This window comes from Erpetoichthys calabaricus, chromosome 2 (assembly GCF_900747795.2).
Source record: "Erpetoichthys calabaricus chromosome 2, fErpCal1.3, whole genome shotgun sequence".
Classification (NCBI taxonomy): Eukaryota; Metazoa; Chordata; class Cladistia; order Polypteriformes; family Polypteridae; genus Erpetoichthys; species Erpetoichthys calabaricus.
The window spans coordinates 67,862,165-67,881,135 of NC_041395.2; the positions used below are offsets into that span (position 1 = coordinate 67,862,165).

At 38.5% G+C, this 18,971-nt stretch overlaps 1 protein-coding gene across 1 annotated transcript in view; it reads left to right on the plus strand.

Annotated features, from left to right (window-relative positions):
• The first annotated feature begins 768 nt into the window (after positions 1–768).
• Positions 769–18,971, plus strand: part of prrg4 (proline rich Gla (G-carboxyglutamic acid) 4 (transmembrane)) — a 35,944-nt gene continuing 17,741 nt past the window's right edge. The window contains exons 1-4 of the mRNA XM_028793879.2: positions 769–1,114; positions 1,458–1,564; positions 7,357–7,520; positions 15,648–15,696. Of these exons, the coding sequence (XP_028649712.2) occupies positions 1,098–1,114; positions 1,458–1,564; positions 7,357–7,520; positions 15,648–15,696 (337 nt within the window). The 5' untranslated portion in view covers positions 769–1,097. The remainder of the gene's footprint in view (positions 1,115–1,457; positions 1,565–7,356; positions 7,521–15,647; positions 15,697–18,971) is intronic.

Sequence of the window (18,971 nt, forward strand, 5' to 3'; positions counted from 1 at the left end):
ATTTTAAGATTTAATTGTTTTACATGGGATCTCCTGTGCCTCTGCTCATCCAGCAGGTCTCTCAGATGCTCCGATCGTGTATTGCTATCTGTTTCATGCACACATTAGATGCTGTGGAGTGATGGTGCCCTCGCTGTAGTGGCCCTAGGCCATTGAATAGCCTGCCCTTCTCATTAAGATCAATCCCTCCAAATGAAAATTTTAAACCCCAGCTAAAAACTTACTTTTTTTTACTTGCTTTTAATTAGCATTAACAGACAAACTTAACTTTGTAGTTCTAACAGTGGTTTTATTTTTTAAAAGTATACAGTATGTATTTTTATAGCTACTAACTGTCAGTATGTGTTTTTATTTTGCCATTAATTTATCCCTTTATTCCAATGCATTATGATTTTCACTCATTTTTCTAGTCAGCTATTAATTTCAATTCGAACAACTTCTAGTTGTTTTTAAAGTGCAATATAAATACATTTGACTTAACTTATGTTTAAGTTATACTTCTAAATCAAAACGTTTTCATATGTCCGTGGAACAAAAACTATTCGTGGACACGTGAGTTTTACAAGCGCTTAAAAATCAGGCACCTTTCTTGCAGATGCACTTAAGTTGGTCTGTGCTTTCAGGACGCAATGAGCACGATATGCTTTAAGTCCTCTGCGATCGAGCTGTTTGATTTTTCCCAGGCAGACGGACGCCACAGTCACGTGACGCAGGTGAGGCACGTAGCAGCGACTATTAAGGTCTGGCGTTTGCAGGTGCGCAAACTGTGACCATAAGGGGCGGGGCTTTCCTAGGAATACTTGGGGGAAAAATAGGCGGCTTGGTTTGAAGGAAGAGTTCAGGTGCGCGAAAGCAACAAGTAAAATACGTTTTAATTGTGTTTTTTTAAAAGGACACTGAACTGTTATCGGCATTACACGTATACTTCAGTCTTAGGACGTAGTGGTTTATTTCCACCCACTTCTTTATGACGCTCATCTTTTAGTTTCGTATTGTTTCGATATGTACAGTTTCGAGTGAACTCTTCCTGGTTGGGTTCACTGGTTACAAGTGAACAAAAATTGTATATTGGAGTTTGTTTTCTGATACAGCCGGATATGCGCCTAAAAGTAAGGTAAGAGGTCAATTAATCATTAATCGTGCCTATTGGGGATTCACTTAAGTGACGACGAGTTAATGTTCCTTTATTTACAGTGTAACGGGCTCGCTTATGAAACATTTCACGTCTCCATGAAGTTTTTCTCTTTTTGTTTAATACTGGTGTTATTAATATCAGTTGTGAATACTGAAACTCTTGAGCCCATGAAAGTTTCAAAGTTCTTTACCATGACTGTCATTATTGGTCTTTGCCCTTTCCTACGTTTGAGTTTGTTAAGTCACTGTTCTTTCTGCCAATTTTATTTTTACCACTTGTTCCAGAAGTCGATCACATGCCTATGTGTGCTTTTGTTCCACAGATGGACGACGCAGGTCCTGCCATTTCTAGTGGTGTCACAGGTGATCACGGGGGTGTTTTCCAGATGTGCTAGGAGACTCCTGTCAGTAGAACAACAGCAAATCTCAGGTGACAAAGTGTCCTTATTTTAAGACGTTTCTGATCAAGTAATGAGTAATTGGCATTTCCCCCACTATGAACTTAATTGCAGTGTTTTCATTAAATTTTATGTACTTATTGTTGGGTGATGGTGTGTTTAGTGAGTACAGCACCAGGTTACATGGGTGGAGTTCCCATGTTCACCAGGTGCCCCATTGCCCTAAAGAAGTGGTTAGGTTCATTAGTTAGTGGACTGACACTGTGTCCAGTATTGGTTTCTCTCCTGTGTGTCAGCTTGGCTCCCCACAGCTCTCGATTGGATAAGAAAGTTGGAAACTGGGTATGCTCATTCTCCCTGTGCAATTTCCTTCTGTGTCTACAGCTTTCCTCCCACCATTCTCAAAATACATGTGAATTGGCAGTGTGAGTGTGCCCTGCAATGCACTGACTTGTTTGGGGTGAATTAGTGCATTTCCTCTGATGCTTATATATGGTTAAATCCCTGTGTCCCAAAATTGGATGTAACAGTCGATGGGTATGAGAGATGCAGGAATGGCTTTAGCCACTTTATGCTGATTGCTGGTGAGTGGCCCTTTGTTTTCACTCCCAGCTTGTTTGTCCACTCATTCACACTGCCTGGCTTCTCCTCACTCGCTCACCCAGGGTCAGAGACAAACCATATGCCACACTTTACCCTGTCCCAAGGCCAGGGTCTGCATTAGAGGCTCACCTGTGGCCGTGCATCAATGGTAATGGACTTTAGCAGCCAAGAGGCACGTCCGAATTGCCATTGCCTCTGCTTTATAGCCAGCTTCATCCAGTATTAATGCCCCTGGACAGTCCATGACCACCTGGGAAGTGTGCCCCTCTCGGGTCTACCAATGGCATAGTGCTGATAACGGAGGTCACATATCTAGCATTTTCATATGTTTAATATAGCTAAAAGTGACTCTGTCCTGATTTTCTCTCTGCTGAGTTTTGCCTTGTATCTGTTTGTCTGTGTTTATTTATTTACAGTATTTATTTTTTTGACTACTCAGATAAATTTTGTCACTGATCTGAATCTGTCTATGCATGCACCAAATGAATGAAAGAATATTGTTTGACAGAAGCAAATTAAAAGAGGTTGGTTGTTGCTCTACTTCATATTATTTCAGTGCAGGACACTTTCAAAATCAAGAAATGAAAGGTCAGAGCTATTGTTCAGTGTTCTTGAGTGTTTAGAAAGGTGACTACAAATAAATAAAATGTACTTTTAGAGATGTTGATTTGAATAAGTTTATCCCTGTTGGTGGCCCAATGGACAGCAGACTAGGATGACGAGAGTGATGTGGACAGTATGGATTTAAAGTGGTCCTTGTGAGAGCAGTTTACATACTTTTTGAAAGGTTTTGATACCATGATACTTTTTTGCTAATCGTACTTGTCTAAAAAATCGAATCTTTGTCACATACAAGTAAAAATTTAATGGAACTGAGCTGCAGTGTGAGTGGAGCCTTTTTGTTTTCAGGTATTAAATGCAAGGTTGAATGCAGCTGTTAATAATGATGCAGTTGCTCTCAAAAATGTCGCGGCATTCATGAAAAGCTATAACAGTCGTAAACAACAAAAATGACAGTAATAATTCAACTGATTAAATAGAGAGAATCATCCATCCATCCATTATCCAACCCGCTATATCCTAACTACAGGGTCATGGGGGTCTGCTGGATCCAATCAAATATAACTATTAATCCTATAAATAACTGTAGTAAACATTTTATAGAAAAAAACCCCTGAACAATGGCAAACTATACCTGTACTAACAGGATGCTAAAAATCCTTGAATATTTCCTGCATGTAATTTTTTTTTTCCCCCCTGTTGGTCGTTGAAAAATAGCCAATGACTGTTCTCCTATATTTCAGACTCGTATGCCTGTCCTCTGAAGACAAACTATTCAAACAACTGAGTCTAAAAATTAACCTATGCTGTGTCTGGCTGGTTTGTTGCAATTAAATATAACAAAACATTTTGATACTCCAATGTTATTATTTCTATTCAATACTGCATACCTTTATTTTTTAACTGGGTCTGGTGCTGTCAGGTTGCTTGGCACAGCATTTTAAAAAGCTTATGGTTGTCTACACTGAGAAGAGGTGGGCAAGGAGGACAAGCAGAAGAAGCCTTTTCAGTCACACTTACCGCAATGCTTAATGCACCTGATACAGTAATCTGCTTTATATTTGACACGGGCAGCATTTTGCCAATTCCATCTTCCATTGATGCTTTAAGCATAGATGTTAACTTTGGTAGTTTGGTAATGGACTGTGCCAGCTGCTTGATTTGAGCAGTGCGCCATTATTTTATTTTTCTTCTCATGATGGATTTTCTCATATTAGCCCATCTGTTGCTTGTTACGTCACATCATGCAATGCATTTTGCCTAAATTTTTTTCTTTTTCCGAAAATGATTTTTTGTTTCTGACATTGTGGAGTTCTGGTGAGAGGAGCCTTTGGGTCTTGGGGTGTCTGCTACATCACTGGGCACTGCATGGATTAAGCAGTTTTGAAAATGTTATGTACTACATTACTCTTAATGTACTTTTTTTGTATTTGCTGTGTGTGGTTGGTACTGTACTGTAGTCAGCAGTCTGTGGGAAGCATGGATCTGAGGATTTAAATATACTATATGCAAAGGTGGTAGTAAATATAAGCTTGAACTTATCTTGGAGCATTTTAAAGAATTTGAGTGCTGTTTTACTTAATCAGACAGACTTGATTTTTAATTCACTCAAATAATGACTGCACTAGTTGGTGGAATATACATTTTCCTGTAATACACAATTACTGTGCCCACACACTGTCCTATTTATTTTATCCCTTAATCATTATTATGGACACAACAGTCTAGCTTTGGTGTATAAGGAGTTGTGAAGCAAACGTAGCTTATAAAATAAAGCTGTTTATTGTATTACTAAAGCAAAGGAACAAGGAATACTGTACCCAAAAATATTTTGTTTTACTTGTTTAAAAAATATTTTTTACCTGTTTACTTATCCCATGTTTGTAGTAATGGCTGAAAAAAATGATCCCATGTTATAATGGAGAATAGGGGTAACAAACTTCCTGACACAATAGGCTTCTGCCAAATGGCAAACGATATCAAAACACCCATGGATGTGACACATTTAAACCAAGATCTTTTCCAAGTTTTGAACATCTAGGTGTGTGTTCGTAACGTTCCAAACAAATATATTTTGGCTAAAATATTGTTAAAAAACCACTTCTGGAATATCCTCTCATGAATCGCTGGGAAGCACGCTCAGATGTGAATGATCTTTTCAAACAGAGGGCTGCCTCTCTTCAACAATCATTAGAAACAACACTGGGTAAAAAAAATATCATTTTTGGGTGGAGTATTACCCTAATATAACAAGGTAGAACAGACTATACTGTATTTATTTGTAAAGAGAACAGCAGAGGCAACTTAAGGCCGTTGTGTTGCCAAGAGTTATCTGAGTTATAGTATACATAGGGAAATGTATAATCTTAAGCAGTTTGGTGGATTGTTACTGTTTGAGGAAAAAGAATTTTATATTGTAGTTAGAAAGTTGCATAGAAGGCTTTCAAATATTGCTGACATTCAACCTACTTAGGAATGTGTGGCTTTTCAAATGCTTTAAGAAACAAGATGGCAATTAATTCTGTGATGGCCACCCAATAATATACTCCCTTTGCCATGGGAAAAATTCTTTTTAGAAATGAATGAACATCACTTCCTTACATGTAGAACAAATATCATTAAACAAGAGGAAACTACTCTGTCTATAAGGTTTGTTTGGTTAGTTAGTGGCTTATGGCTATGTCGCATTACTTGACTTTACCAGTAATTTGTTTTCCCTTCTCAGTTATAGCCTTCAAGTACATAATTGTAGAGATTCGGAGGCAGTTGTCGGTGAGCTGCCATGAAGCCAGTTACCTAATATGACCATACCCAGTGAGTGACTGTAGCAAGTCTGTGACTTGCTCTGATAGAATCTAACGGTTTTATTTTGTCTTTAGTCATAGGGGCAGGCTGTATGTGCATGAGAGCTGACAACCAATGAATAGTCATCCTGAAGTACAATGCGTTAAAAGTAGTAACAGGGAAAAAGGAAATGCTAGTGTTCTGGATCTCACAAACAGAAGAGGATCTCATCTGTCTGATGTCTTGTACTTTTCTAACATGAAAGAATGGGTAAAAAGAAAAACAGGGATAGAGGCTGAGCCTCACCTTTCCATAGTTGTTAATCCTTCATTCAACTCCTGTCAGGCAGCACTCTGTTGTTTGGCACAAAAAAGGGCGACCACAACTGTGCTAGTTGGTCGGCTGTTAAGGGGTTAATGTGAAATAGACTGCAGTTTTCACTTGTAAATTGATTGGTCTGCCTTCCAGATCAGCAATTGTGATGAGCAAATCTACACAAGTGGAAGTTACATAATGTGACATTGGCTTTAGCTGTCCCAGTATCTCACTCTAATGTGTGTGTGGTGTGTGTTGTTTTTTTAAATAAAAGGTTTCTGCTACAGCTACATGATTTAGTAGTTTGGACCAGATTACCACAAATAACATTTCCTTATAAATTCCTCCCAGTGTCAACAAGAACGTGATTCACTATTTTATGATTTGTGCAATGGGTACTTGAATTATGAATGAATGAAAGCATTTTCTTTAAGATTGATGTGTTGTTTACATCCTAGTTTGCCAACATACTGCATGAAGACATAACATTCCCAACTCTGCTTAATCCAATTCATTGTTCTAGGTGGCTAGAATCTATCTAGGCATCGAGGTGGGGACCAACCCAGGACAAGGTACGAGTCCACTGCAGCAAACACAGGACACTGTACCAAAGTGCTGCCCAGTAACTCTAGTAAAGAAAAAATTTAAAATTTGCATGTTCAATATTTACTTTTTACACCATCAATTTTTGTGAGTTTTATTTGCTGAAACGTTGATGACCATTTTATTTCATTACCACTTTTGCTCTATTTTTAAATGTGTTCTTTACCGTTTCTGATTATGAAAGCTTGATATGTATAGTAATCCAGTGATATTGTCTCATCCTGTGTTTGTAAATTTTATGGACAAGATGTCCAAGTGCAAATGGGGCTTGGCCTCATTAGACTGAGATCTCTGCTTGGCACTGGAATGATTCATAGTAAAGTGCAGTGTAGTTGGGGTGACAATTAGCACTTCTAAATTTGAGGTTATAGTCTTCTCCTGGAAAAAGTGCCTTATTCCGTAAAGAGGAGGGGCGAGCAGCTGCCCCAAATGGGGGAGTTAAAGTATCTCAAGGTCTAGGCCTTATGTGTGAGTGTACATGTGGACACCAATTAGCAATAAGTTGGTGTAATGGCACAAAATGTGGAACTAAAGTTGAGAAGCAGGGATAGTCCATAGACCAAGTGGTTGATTACCCAATCTTTGCCTATGGGGACAACCTCTCAAAAGTAATTATAAAAAAAAAAAAAAAAATGATTGCAAGCATGAGACCTGAATGCGGTTAGTGCGCAGGGCTGCTTGGCTTGCCGTTTGTGATAGGGTGAGGAACTCTGCAATATAGCAAACCTCAGAGTTGAACTACTGCTTCTTTGAATCGAGAGAAGCCCTTTTAGGTGGTTTGGACATGTAATTAAGAATTCTCTGGATGCCTACTACCAGAGGATACAAGGCACAGCCCAATAGGAGGAGACCATATGAAATGCTGAAGGAATACCATCCTTCCTGAGTGCAGTATTTTACAAATTTAAGTTTTAAAGTATTTTCAATAAACTAATTTTAAAATGACATTCTTTTATAGCTTTTCTAAGTCCAGAGGAAGCAATGACATTCTTGGGACGCCATTTGCTATACAATCGCTTTGACTTTGAGTTGTTCACACCAGGAAATTTAGAACGGGAATGCTATGAAGAAATATGCAACTATGAGGAAGCCCGGGAAGTGTTTGAAGATACTGCAAAAACAGTTAAGTACCAATTTAATATTTGGGTAAAGCTCACCACAATAATTCAGAAAAATACTGTACACAACCTTTTGTTTATGGCAGGTTTATCTCAAAAGAACACCACTACAATATGGAGGACTATTTCGGACAAAATTAAATAAATAAATAAATGCGCAAATAAATTAAAGTTCTGTGAAATGTGAGCATAAATAAATAAATGTATCATGAAATAAAGCCTTAATAAATAAATTTGCCATGAAATGAGAGCATAAATAAATAAATGTGTCACGAAATATGTTTTTTGTTGCTTATTTATTTATTTCATTTTGTCCGTAACATTCCTCCAAACCATCATGAAATACGACTTGAAATAAAACTGTCACTTTCACTCGTCAAAGTTGAGAGGATGGGCTCTAACACACCATCTAGTTATTGATTGGTTAATCGACTTCTGTAGATTGGCTATGCCTAATTCAACATGGCTGTGTGTGAGATGGAAGTAAACGAGATAGCACAAGAATTAATTAGAAAAATGCTTACTACTGCCGATGAAATGGATTCTGCCGAAGATATCACATATTTCAGAGAGAGAATTGTTGCAGAGAAATGGAAGAATGCAAGAAGACCGACGTTCCAGTTTGAATTAAATATCACACATTTTACTTAACCATGTAATTTCACATTTATGATCTTTTCACACTGCTGACATTATTCTGCAAAACCAAAATTATTTCTCTCCTTCCATATTTTACATTATGTTAACTGGGCTACTTATTTGTGGTCTAATAATATTACATACCTGTGAAGGAGATCCTCTTTTCTCCAAGTCCAGAGGCAGCAAGGCTTGCTTTGACAAACACACTTGGTATTTTGGTAGAAGTCTGGTCACTTAGACAAAAGAAATTATGTGTGTACATTATGTGATGTACTATGCTTGGAGAAGGCATCCTTCTAGTAGACCTAAATTGCCTCCTTGGGTTGTTTGAGCCCCCATACGGGGCAAATAGCCGTGCTACCTCTGCTGTTAATTAAAAGAAGCAACACATTTAATTTTTGACATGCAGCAATATAGTTTTTAACAAGATAAAATTGAATGTGTTCAATAAATGTGCTCATCACTGTATTTCTTTCACTGCAACACTGAAAGCCCAGTTAAATGTAGAGGAGAATCATCCTTTCTGGAATGTGGGCACCATGTTTTGAGGATTGTTTAGGAAAGCTAGAAGTAGCAACATACTACAAATAACTACAGAAGGGTAAAACTGAATCAGGATACCAGGAAACACTGTATAAAAAAATATGCTCACTAAACTGCAAGGAACCACAGGTCTTAGAGAAAGAGAGAGACAGAGTATAAATAAATGTTTAAAACCTACTTTAAACAGTAATTATGGGGGGTGGTGAAAAACAAAGAAAGGTGTTGTTTAATTACGAAAAGGGGGGAAAAAACAGGTAAAACAACAACAAAAAAAACCCCAGAAACCAATTGTATGAAGAATACAAACTGAAATGAAAATGAATCAAATTTTTATATATAAAAAGTGGTAGAAAAAGCAGAAAAAGGCAAAGGTAGTAGACTAACAATTACATAGAATAAAAAATTTAAAATACAATTACATGAAAAATATAAACAATGTGATATAAGAAAATAGAACATATTGGTAAACATAGAAAAATAATTAAGAAAAAAGTAAAAAATGAAATACAGTCACATATTGAGAAATCAAGGAAAAATACATGCATAACAACATAGGAAATTAGTAACGGAAAGCTATTTAATAGCATGAAAAATTAACTCAAAATTGTTTCCACAGTCTTTCTGCTGTGGGTTACTGAATGTACTAAAACAAACACTTGCAACAATATATGTGTATAACATACCGTTAAGTGAGAAGAAAAACAACTGTTCATATTAAAGTTTATTATCCTAAAAATGCACATAAACCTGTTTCCTCCACATCCTTTGCATCAAATTAATTTCTGCATTCTCAGTCTACCAAAATCACTTGACAGTAGGTGAAAACTGCATTTTAAGATAACCACTGTTCAATTATACACAATTATACTTAAGTTTCCATCCAGTTTTTTGCGACGTTTTGTTATCGACAAACAGAATATACGTAAAAAAAATTTGCGAAATTTGCTGTCTCCAGCCTGTTTCCATCAAACTGGCTTTTTATCGATAAAATGGTGTGCGTGATGACGTCATCCCCCCCCAAAACGAACTGTCGCATAACTTTTGTTGTATCGCGAAAAAAATCTGCCCTTGAGCCGTTTCCATACATATGTCGCAAATTATCTACCTTTTGTTTTCCACGTTACACCCCCTCCACTAAACAAAAACAAAGAAATGGAGAGATTATTCAGACAGTTTTTTCAAATTTGCCAGCTTACTGTTATTCCAGTTTCACAAATAATTGGAATTGTACATAATATCCGAAGACGACAGCAGAATGAAGCAGTTGCTTGTCTGATAGCCCTAGAGCTCGAAGAAAGTACCCCAGTGCGACGAAACCCACGGGTATGGGAGAGACGACGGAATAAGACCTTCTGGGAGGAGGTGGTGGAGAGACTTAACAGAAAATCTCTGGCTGCAACATTTTATAATGACACGGCCGATGTTTGAGATGTTGTGTGGATTCATCAGTCCTGATGTTGCGCCCATCACAGGTTGCCACCGACCACCGGTTCCAACCCAAAAGCGGATTGCCATCGCCCTTTACAAGCTGGCAACCTGCGCCGAGTATAGAGTAGTTGGAGAAACTTTCGGGGTTAGTAAAACTACCGTCCATCGATGTGTATATGCTGTGTGCACCGCTATTAAAGAAAAATTAATGCGGCGTTATATCAGACTTCCGACTGAAGCGGAGGCCAATGAAATTGCATACCGCAATTCCTTGGTGCATCTTGTGCCACAGATTTACGGTGCGCTGGATGGCACGCTTGTGCCTATTCTTCCCCCGACGGAAGGCTACCGCGATTACATTAATCGCAAAGGGTGGCCATCTATTGTTCTCCAGGCCCTTGTTGATGATAGGTGCATGATACGAGACATTTGCGTTGGCACTCCTGGAAGTGCCCATGATGCAGCTGTGTTTGCAGCATCGGATCTGTACAGGTGAGCCTACCTTTCAACATCCCTTCACAGTGCGATAACAACTGAATTAACCTGCTTCCCTTAAGGTTTTTAATTAAAACTGAAATTTGAATTAATACAAAATAACGACGTTTAATCAAAAAAAAAACTCTCTTCATCAGACCATGCGAACCGCTCCGCCATTCTCGTTTTGATTGCACGTGATGAAAATGTGACACATTTATTTGCGTTAAAGCCCTTTTTTCCGACAAAAACTTTTTCCAATGTAGTTTTTGCGACATCTGAAGTATCGATATAGAATTTATGCGCTAAAGTTAAACGGAAAAATATTATGTTGACATGTACAACATTTTATCGATAATTAGCATTTCCATCGGCTATATCGGTAAAAAAATTTGAAGCGCTAAATATTTTTTCGCAAAAACTCCTTGGATGGAAACCTGGCTAGTAGTGTAACAAAGTGAATATAAAGAGGCGAGTATGTTTATAAAATGATGGCTCCAACTCAACTATTGTGCGACATTCACAAAATATTTCTGTTAGATTTAATAACTCTTCAGTATTCAGCAACTGATATTTCGTTTGTGATGTGGCTACCGTCAGGTCTTTCTGTTTACTTGTAGGCAGGTTTGTATTTTGCAGACAAATAACTATTGCAAATTTACAGCGCTATTAGCACAGCCACCTAAAATACAGTAGTATATCTTGAACAGGAGTAGAGTGAGTACTCGACAAAGTGGGGGTAGGTCTTCGGCTATCAAGTGGGGCACTTACAGCTGAAACCTCATGTGCTGATTCCTGAGGGGATGAAGAGGTTAGAGCTTCCTGAATTAAAACTGCCGCTTCACGTAGCAACTCTGGGCAACTTTTTGTAGCAGTCATATTCGCCATGGACACTCACAAGCACAACTTTAAGCATGCGCTTTGGTAACTTGAGAATCATATGGCTCATAGTTCGATTACTCTAGGCTGAAGGTAACACTCAACAAATCAATAACTAGAGGGTGTGTTAGAGCCCACCCTCTCAACTTTGACGAGTGAAAGTGACAGTTTTATTTCAAGTCGTATTTCATGATGGTTTGGAGGAATGTTACGGACAAAATGAAATAAATAAATAAGCAACAAAAAACATATTTCGTGACACATTTATTTATTTATGCTCTCATTTCATGGCACATTTATTTATTAAGGCTTCATTTCATGATACATTTATTTATTTATGCTCACATTTCACAGAACTTTAATTTATTTGCGCATTTATTTATTTATTTAATTTTGTCCAAAATAGTCCTCCATACTACAAAACATATTAGGTATGATTTAAACCTTTGCATAAATTCTGATTTATAGAGTCTGAGTGTAGGCAGGCAAGGTGATTGGTTTCAGTTCACAAAGTGGTAAAATTTTTAAAACCGTTTTCAATCCACTTCCACCATTGTATTCATGTAGGGCAAATACCCAGTGGGAAGGTGAGCTTTCTTATGAGAGGTGTGTTTTATATTTAAAATTGTGAGTTTGTAAGGTATTCCAAGACATTTGTACCTACAGTGGAACCTGGGTTCACGAACACCTTGGTACACATACAACTCGGTTTACAACCAAAAAGTTCGCCAAACTTTTGCCTCGGTTCACGACCACACACTCGGTTTACGAACAAGCCAGTTTCCCTTTCGGTTTGTGCGCGCTGATGATTTCCGTACGTGTTGCATTGTCCTCGGTCAGACGTGAACTGCTGCAATGTGAGAGAAAGAGAGAGCAGGCAGGCTTGTGTGCTGATGACAGAGAGAGAGAGAGAGAGAGCAGGCAGGCTCGTGTGCTGATGACAGAGAGAGAGAGAGCGAGCAGGCAGGCTCGTGTGCTGATGACAGAGAGAGAGAGAGAGAGCAGGCAGGCTCGTGTGCTGATGACAGAGAGAGAGAGAGAGAGCAGGCAGGCTCGTGTGCTGATGACAGAGAGAGAGAGAGAGAGAGAGCAGGCAGGCTCGTGTGCTGATGACAGAGAGAGAGAGCAGGCAGGCTCGTGTGCTGATGACAGAGAGAGAGAGCAGGCAGGCTCGTGTGCTGATGACAGAGAGAGAGAGCAGGCAGGCTCGTGTGCTGATGACAGAGAGAGAGAGAGCAGGCAGGCTCGTGTGCTGATGACAGAGAGAGAGAGAGCAGGCAGGCTCGTGTGCTGATGACAGAGAGAGAGAGCAGGCAGGCTCGTGTGCTGATGACAGAGAGAGAGAGAGCAGGCAGGCTCGTGTGCTGATGACAGAGAGAGAGAGAGAGCAGGCAGGCTCGTGTGCTGATGACAGAGAGAGAGAGAGAGCAGGCAGGCTCGTGTGCTGATGACAGAGAGAGAGAGAGAGCAGGCAGGCTCGTGTGCTGATGACAGAGAGAGAGAGAGAGCAGGCAGGCTCGTGTGCTGATGACAGAGAGAGAGAGAGAGCAGGCAGGCTCGTGTGCTGATGACAGAGAGAGAGAGAGAGCAGGCAGGCTCGTGTGCTGATGACAGAGAGAGAGAGAGCAGGCAGGCTCGTGTGCTGATGACAGAGAGAGAGAGAGCAGGCAGGCTCGTGTGCTGATGACAGAGAGAGAGAGAGAGAGCAGGCAGGCTCGTGTGCTGATGACAGAGAGAGAGAGAGAGCAGGCAGGCTCGTGTGCTGATGACAGAGAGAGAGAGAGAGCAGGCAGGCTCGTGTGCTGATGACAGAGAGAGAGAGAGCAGGCAGGCTCGTGTGCTGATGACAGAGAGAGAGAGAGCAGGCAGGCTCGTGTGCTGATGACACAGAGAGAGAGAGAGAGAGCAGGCAGGCTCGTGTGCTGATGACACAGAGAGAGAGAGAGAGAGCAGGCAGGCTCGTGTGCTGATGACAGAGAGAGAGAGAGAGAGCAGGCAGGCTCGTGTGCTGATGACAGAGAGAGAGAGAGAGAGAGCAGGCAGGCTCGTGTGCTGATGACAGAGAGAGAGAGAGCAGGTAGGCTCGTGTGCTGATGACAGAGAGAGAGAGAGCAGGCAGGCTCGTGTGCTGATGACAGAGAGAGAGAGAGAGAGAGAGAGAGCGAGCAGGCAGGCTCGCATGCTAGAGAGCGAGCCTGTACGTGCAGCTGAGCAGGGAGCATGGGTGTTTGTCAGTGTTATTCAATGTTTTTACATTAGTTTACTATTACACTGTGCATTCTATGGTGTAATTAACTATATTTGTGCTTAAAAATATTTTTAAAAATATACATACAGTTCGTACGGTCAGGAACGGATTAATTGTATTTACATACAATCCTATGGGGGGAAATTGCTTCGGTTCATGACCAATTCGGTTTATGACCAGAGGTTTGGAACGAATTATGGTCGTGAATCGAGGTTCCACTGTATATAAATGGAAATTTGCTTTTGCTTTACGTTTGTCTTAACTCAGTAATATGTTCAGAAAAGTTACTTTTTTTCTATTTTGCATTTTATTTGCTTCCTTTATTGTAGACCATCAGGAACAGGTGAATAGCTGCTTATGTCTTGATATCCTCATATCTATGATATACACCTGTTAATATGCTTTTTTCTTTCTTCTTCTTTTTTTCCCCCAAGAAAAACTAAGTTTAATTTACAGTATGTCAAGTTACATTTTGCCTGGAGAGTAGTTCAGTATTTTAGAAAAACATAGGGCAATCCACAGAGCTTGTAATCTGACGGAGTTAAAAAGGTTTTGGCTGAAGTGAGGTACAACATGAGAATGAGATGAAGGTACAGAGAGCTGTAGAGCTTGAAAAACTGCACAAGGAACAATGGCCAAAACTTTGTCTGATTTGCATAAAGCCACTAAACTGCGCACAGCTAGCTGTAATGGTTCCTATAGTGTCCCTCCCTTGAAGTGGCTGCTAGTACAAAATGACAAGAAAAGTCAACAAGGAACTTTAAGTTGCAAGAATTTTCCAAAAATACATTTTACAAGCACTCAAAAAATTAAAACTTTAGATGCACTTACAGAAAACTGGTTTGTTTTTTGTTTGTGTTTTTCTCTCTAGAATTTCATTTTCTTTCCAAGACTTATTTAGAGGTTTGACCGTGGAACAATCAGTGTAGAACAAGTAAAAGAGACCGAGTTCTACTCCCTGTTCTCTTAACCGGGGAAGGGGGGAACATTGCTAGGGAATGAACTGACTTTTACTCTGTTAAATTGTACTTCCCAAGACAAATACTGAAGTCAGTAAGGGAGGGAGAATTATAAGGTGTTATTTATCTCCATTGTTAGGACCCATTATTATATGTTATGAATTCTTTTTTTCTTTAACTCCAATAATATTTTAGATATTTTCATTTTACATGCCTTTTATAGTTTTAAAATATCCTGATTTATTGTGTTTTATATTTGGATTTTACTGTGTCATTTTGTTTTTGTTATTTTGCATATTTTCATGGGTGGGGCCATGTTGTTAACAACTTTTTTGTAGCATGTGTCATCACCAATGATATAAAATATGATGGCTTATTTCATCTTACAACTGAATTTTTGGGCAAAACCAAACATGTTGAGTACAGGTCTTGACGGTTGTTGACACAGTTTGATGAATCAAAAATTTATTTTGAATTTCAACTTCACATTTACTTTGGTATAAAGAATTTTTGTTAAACATTTCTTGTTTTGTGTAACAGACCTGTGCCTGCCTATGACACCACTTTGTTCCTGCTTTTGATAGAAATGTTTATCCTTGGCTGTTCAACCCTTCTCCAGTTGTTTCTTTCAAAACAATCCTAATATCTAGGAAAAATTATTATATGCACAAAAAATGTTATTTCATTTTGAAATGTATTGTACTTACCATGAAGAACACTTTACTCATAACCAATGAATTTAGATTATGGGAAGCATCATGTGGGAGATAAGACAGGGAAAGAAGGAAAGCACTACAACATTGTTAAAGGAAATAATCTGTTTAGTTGTCTTTATGGGATCAAATGTTATGCTACAGAACCAATGATGGTTTTATCTTGGCAAGTAGATAGTGTTCTAGTGTGGTGGGCTGTGGTAGTAAAATCTTAAATGTTGTTTTTTTTTTTTTTTTCTTCTCTTCAGGATGCATTCTGGAAAGATTATATTAAAAATGGCCCTTATGCTAACCCAGGTAAGATAAATTTGTCAATCTGATAAATCACCCACAGCAATGCAGGGTCTGCATCTCCCTATCCAAAAGTTAGGTTGATCGGTCACACCTTTTATATATGAGAGTGCCAAAAAAGGCAACTGGCAAATTGCAAGTGTCAATCATACTCATTCTTTCTGTTATTAAGTAAGATAAGAAGTAAGGTAATAATTGTAAAGGTAGTTGCACTTTAAATTATGTTTTTTACTTGTTAGGCTGTTTCTAAATGTACAAATAAAACATTACAACTTTAAGGATCGAAATGTACACAAGCAAATACAACAGACAGAGGGCTGATTAATTTATTGGATTTCTATGTGAAATTAAATCAGTTCTGTAACCTTTTTTAAACCCAATTTGCAATGAAACACCTGTACATCTTCACATGTTTCATGTACACATTTTTATGTACCTGTATCCAACAAGAGGTACAAACTACTTTTGGGTGTTTTTTGTTCTGTTTAAAAACAAAAAAAAATGTGGCTCTGAAAGCATATTTTCACACCAAGGTTATTATAGTTAATGAAAACTACAATCAAAACTGAAACTATTAATAAAAAAAAAAAAATTGTATAAACTGAAATAAAATAATGAATAAAACTGAAATGAAAAACTAAATGAAAAACTATTGAAGTAGCTAGAAAGACTAACATAATAATTTACTAAAAATATTTTGTTTTCGTTATAACCGGACTTACACAAGGGCTGCAGAGTCCCAAAATTAATCAAAATATATAAGAATTTCCTATTTGGGTTTTGAATTAATGTTCCTGCTGTTAGTCATTAACCCTTGTATTTTTTTTTTTTTTTAACATTTTATTGATTTTATTTAAAGCAAATAACATTCCATACATCCATTCATCATCCAACCCACTATATCCTTACTACAGGGTCACTGGAGCCAATCCCAGCCAACACAGGACGCAAGGCAGGAAACAAACCCCGGGCAGGGCGCCAGCCCACAGTAGGGCACGCACACACACACACACACACACACACACACACACACACACACACACTAGGGACAATTTAGAACCGCCAATGCACCTAACCTGCATGTCTTTGGACTGTGGAAGGAAACCAGAGTACCCGGAGGAAACCCATGCAGACACGGGGAGAACATGCAAACTCCATGCAGGGAGGACCCGGGAAGCGAACCCGGGTCTCCTAACTGCAAGGCAACAGCGCTATTCACTGCGCCACCATGCCGCCACATTCCATACAAGCAAGTCAAATTTTATAGAACTAAGTTCAAGTCAAATCAACAGATGGAAAGTCATCCACCGCAAGCTGCCTGCATATATTCATCCTGTGATCAGCAGTTTGTGAAGGACAGCAGGTGGTCACACAGCATTTGCGGTGACAGAGCAAGCTGAATATGAGCACGTAAAGCGTGTGAAATAGTAAGCGATTTACTGTGTGAAAATAGTGACAGTTCTTCAGGAGCTGATAGTGACGGCATTATAGATTCTGGTTCAAATTTTAGTGAAGAATACCAAGGTGATGATTTTGCTTTGAATATGCTGGGTAGCTTTCAAAGCTGCTGTTCTCCTGGGTTCAAGAGTAGTATTAGATACAGATGATTCCTTGTAGAATTTCAGTCTGTTCATAGATGACCGCATGTTGGCTGTAATTCTGACTGAGTCCAGGATACAGTATATACACAGCAATTATTATAGTAGCACAAACTAAGCCAAATCCTGGGCTGCATGTGAGTCTAATGTCTGTTATGATGAGCTGACCCATTTCTTTGAGCTTCTTGTATATCAAGATGTAATTCAAACGCCTGAAGTCAGAATGTGCTGGTCCATAAAATCTTCACTGTATGGACAGAAAAATCACGAGTGAGTAACGTTTCAGTTTATTTCTCAGGTGCCTGTGTTTTGTTGATAGTAATTCACCTGCCACTTCGCACAGGAAAAATCTTTTTTTGAAAGTAAAATGGTATTGATTGAGAGACTGATTTAGTCAAGATCGGCATATTATTGCTGACCAATCACTTTTGCTTTAAAAATGTCGTTTTAAGAACAAACTGATACAAAACTTGTAAAATTCCTGAGTTGGCAATGTCTCTACTGAAATACAGGTAGGTAGGTGAAGAGAGTCTGCCAACTGATGAAAAACTATACCTACTAATGTTTTTTATATTTATTCTGTATTTATTAATTTTATCTTTTTTTTTTTTTAGTTTACATTCACAGCTCAAAATACCTGATATTTTCAATCTTTTTCTCTCTCTCTCTCAAAATAGATAGCTGAAATATATTCTTTTTGTGTTTTTAATATCGGCCATATCATACAAAATGCATACCAGGGATTTTTCCTGCTTTGCATCCAAACCTGCTAGAATAGGCTCCAGGATTCCTGCGATCCTGCTCTGGAAAACCAGGTTTAGAAAATGTATATATTGTTCCGAATTCTCAGATGCGGTTTCTGATGTTTTGCTGTTGTCCATACTGCTTTGTCACCTGCACTTACTCTACTCATTGTTTGCTGTTCTTATGCATGGGCTATTAAAGTCTCACTGCCGCTAACCTTAACACTAAATACTTGTTTTTCTTTGTTTTTCCTAAGCCCCCATGATTTTCATGACCACACGTATCAGAACACGGTAGAATTTTTTTGGTATCTTTTCAGGCCTGCAGGTCGCAAAATTCTGTCAAAATTGTATGTGCCTGAGATGGAATTGGAGATCAATGTGGCTGGTAGGAAATAACAAAGCCCAGTATGGGAGGTTTTTTAATGCAATATTGAAGGTGTTAATTGTAAGTACATTGTCTTGGAGCAGGATATGTTGTGTGCTGTAGATATTTAAAAAAACATAAAACCTTAAAATTTACCTACATTTCATCACAAATTGGCCTGTTCTGGGCAAGAAAAGGAAAAGATGAAAAGTGTCAACATTCAGTGCACATTTGTTCAGCACAAATGAAATAGAATATATTTTAAAAATGTTCATATTCAGTTTACTATCTGGTTTTGTTTTTCTCTGATTTAAAAACTAGCATAATCAAAACCAGATAGTAAACCATATAGTGTAGTAAGCTTCCACTAACATTAAACTTATTATATGCAAACCCGTTAAGTGTACAGTTCTGTCTGATTGTGACAGAAAACTGAACTCCATAGCAGCTCTTTAACCATACCGTAATTACTAAACCTAAAACAGAAAATAGTAGATATAAAAATGTTTTCTGTGAAATAAAAACTAAAACGAAAAATACACAATGAAGGAAAACTAAAACTAAGCAGAATTT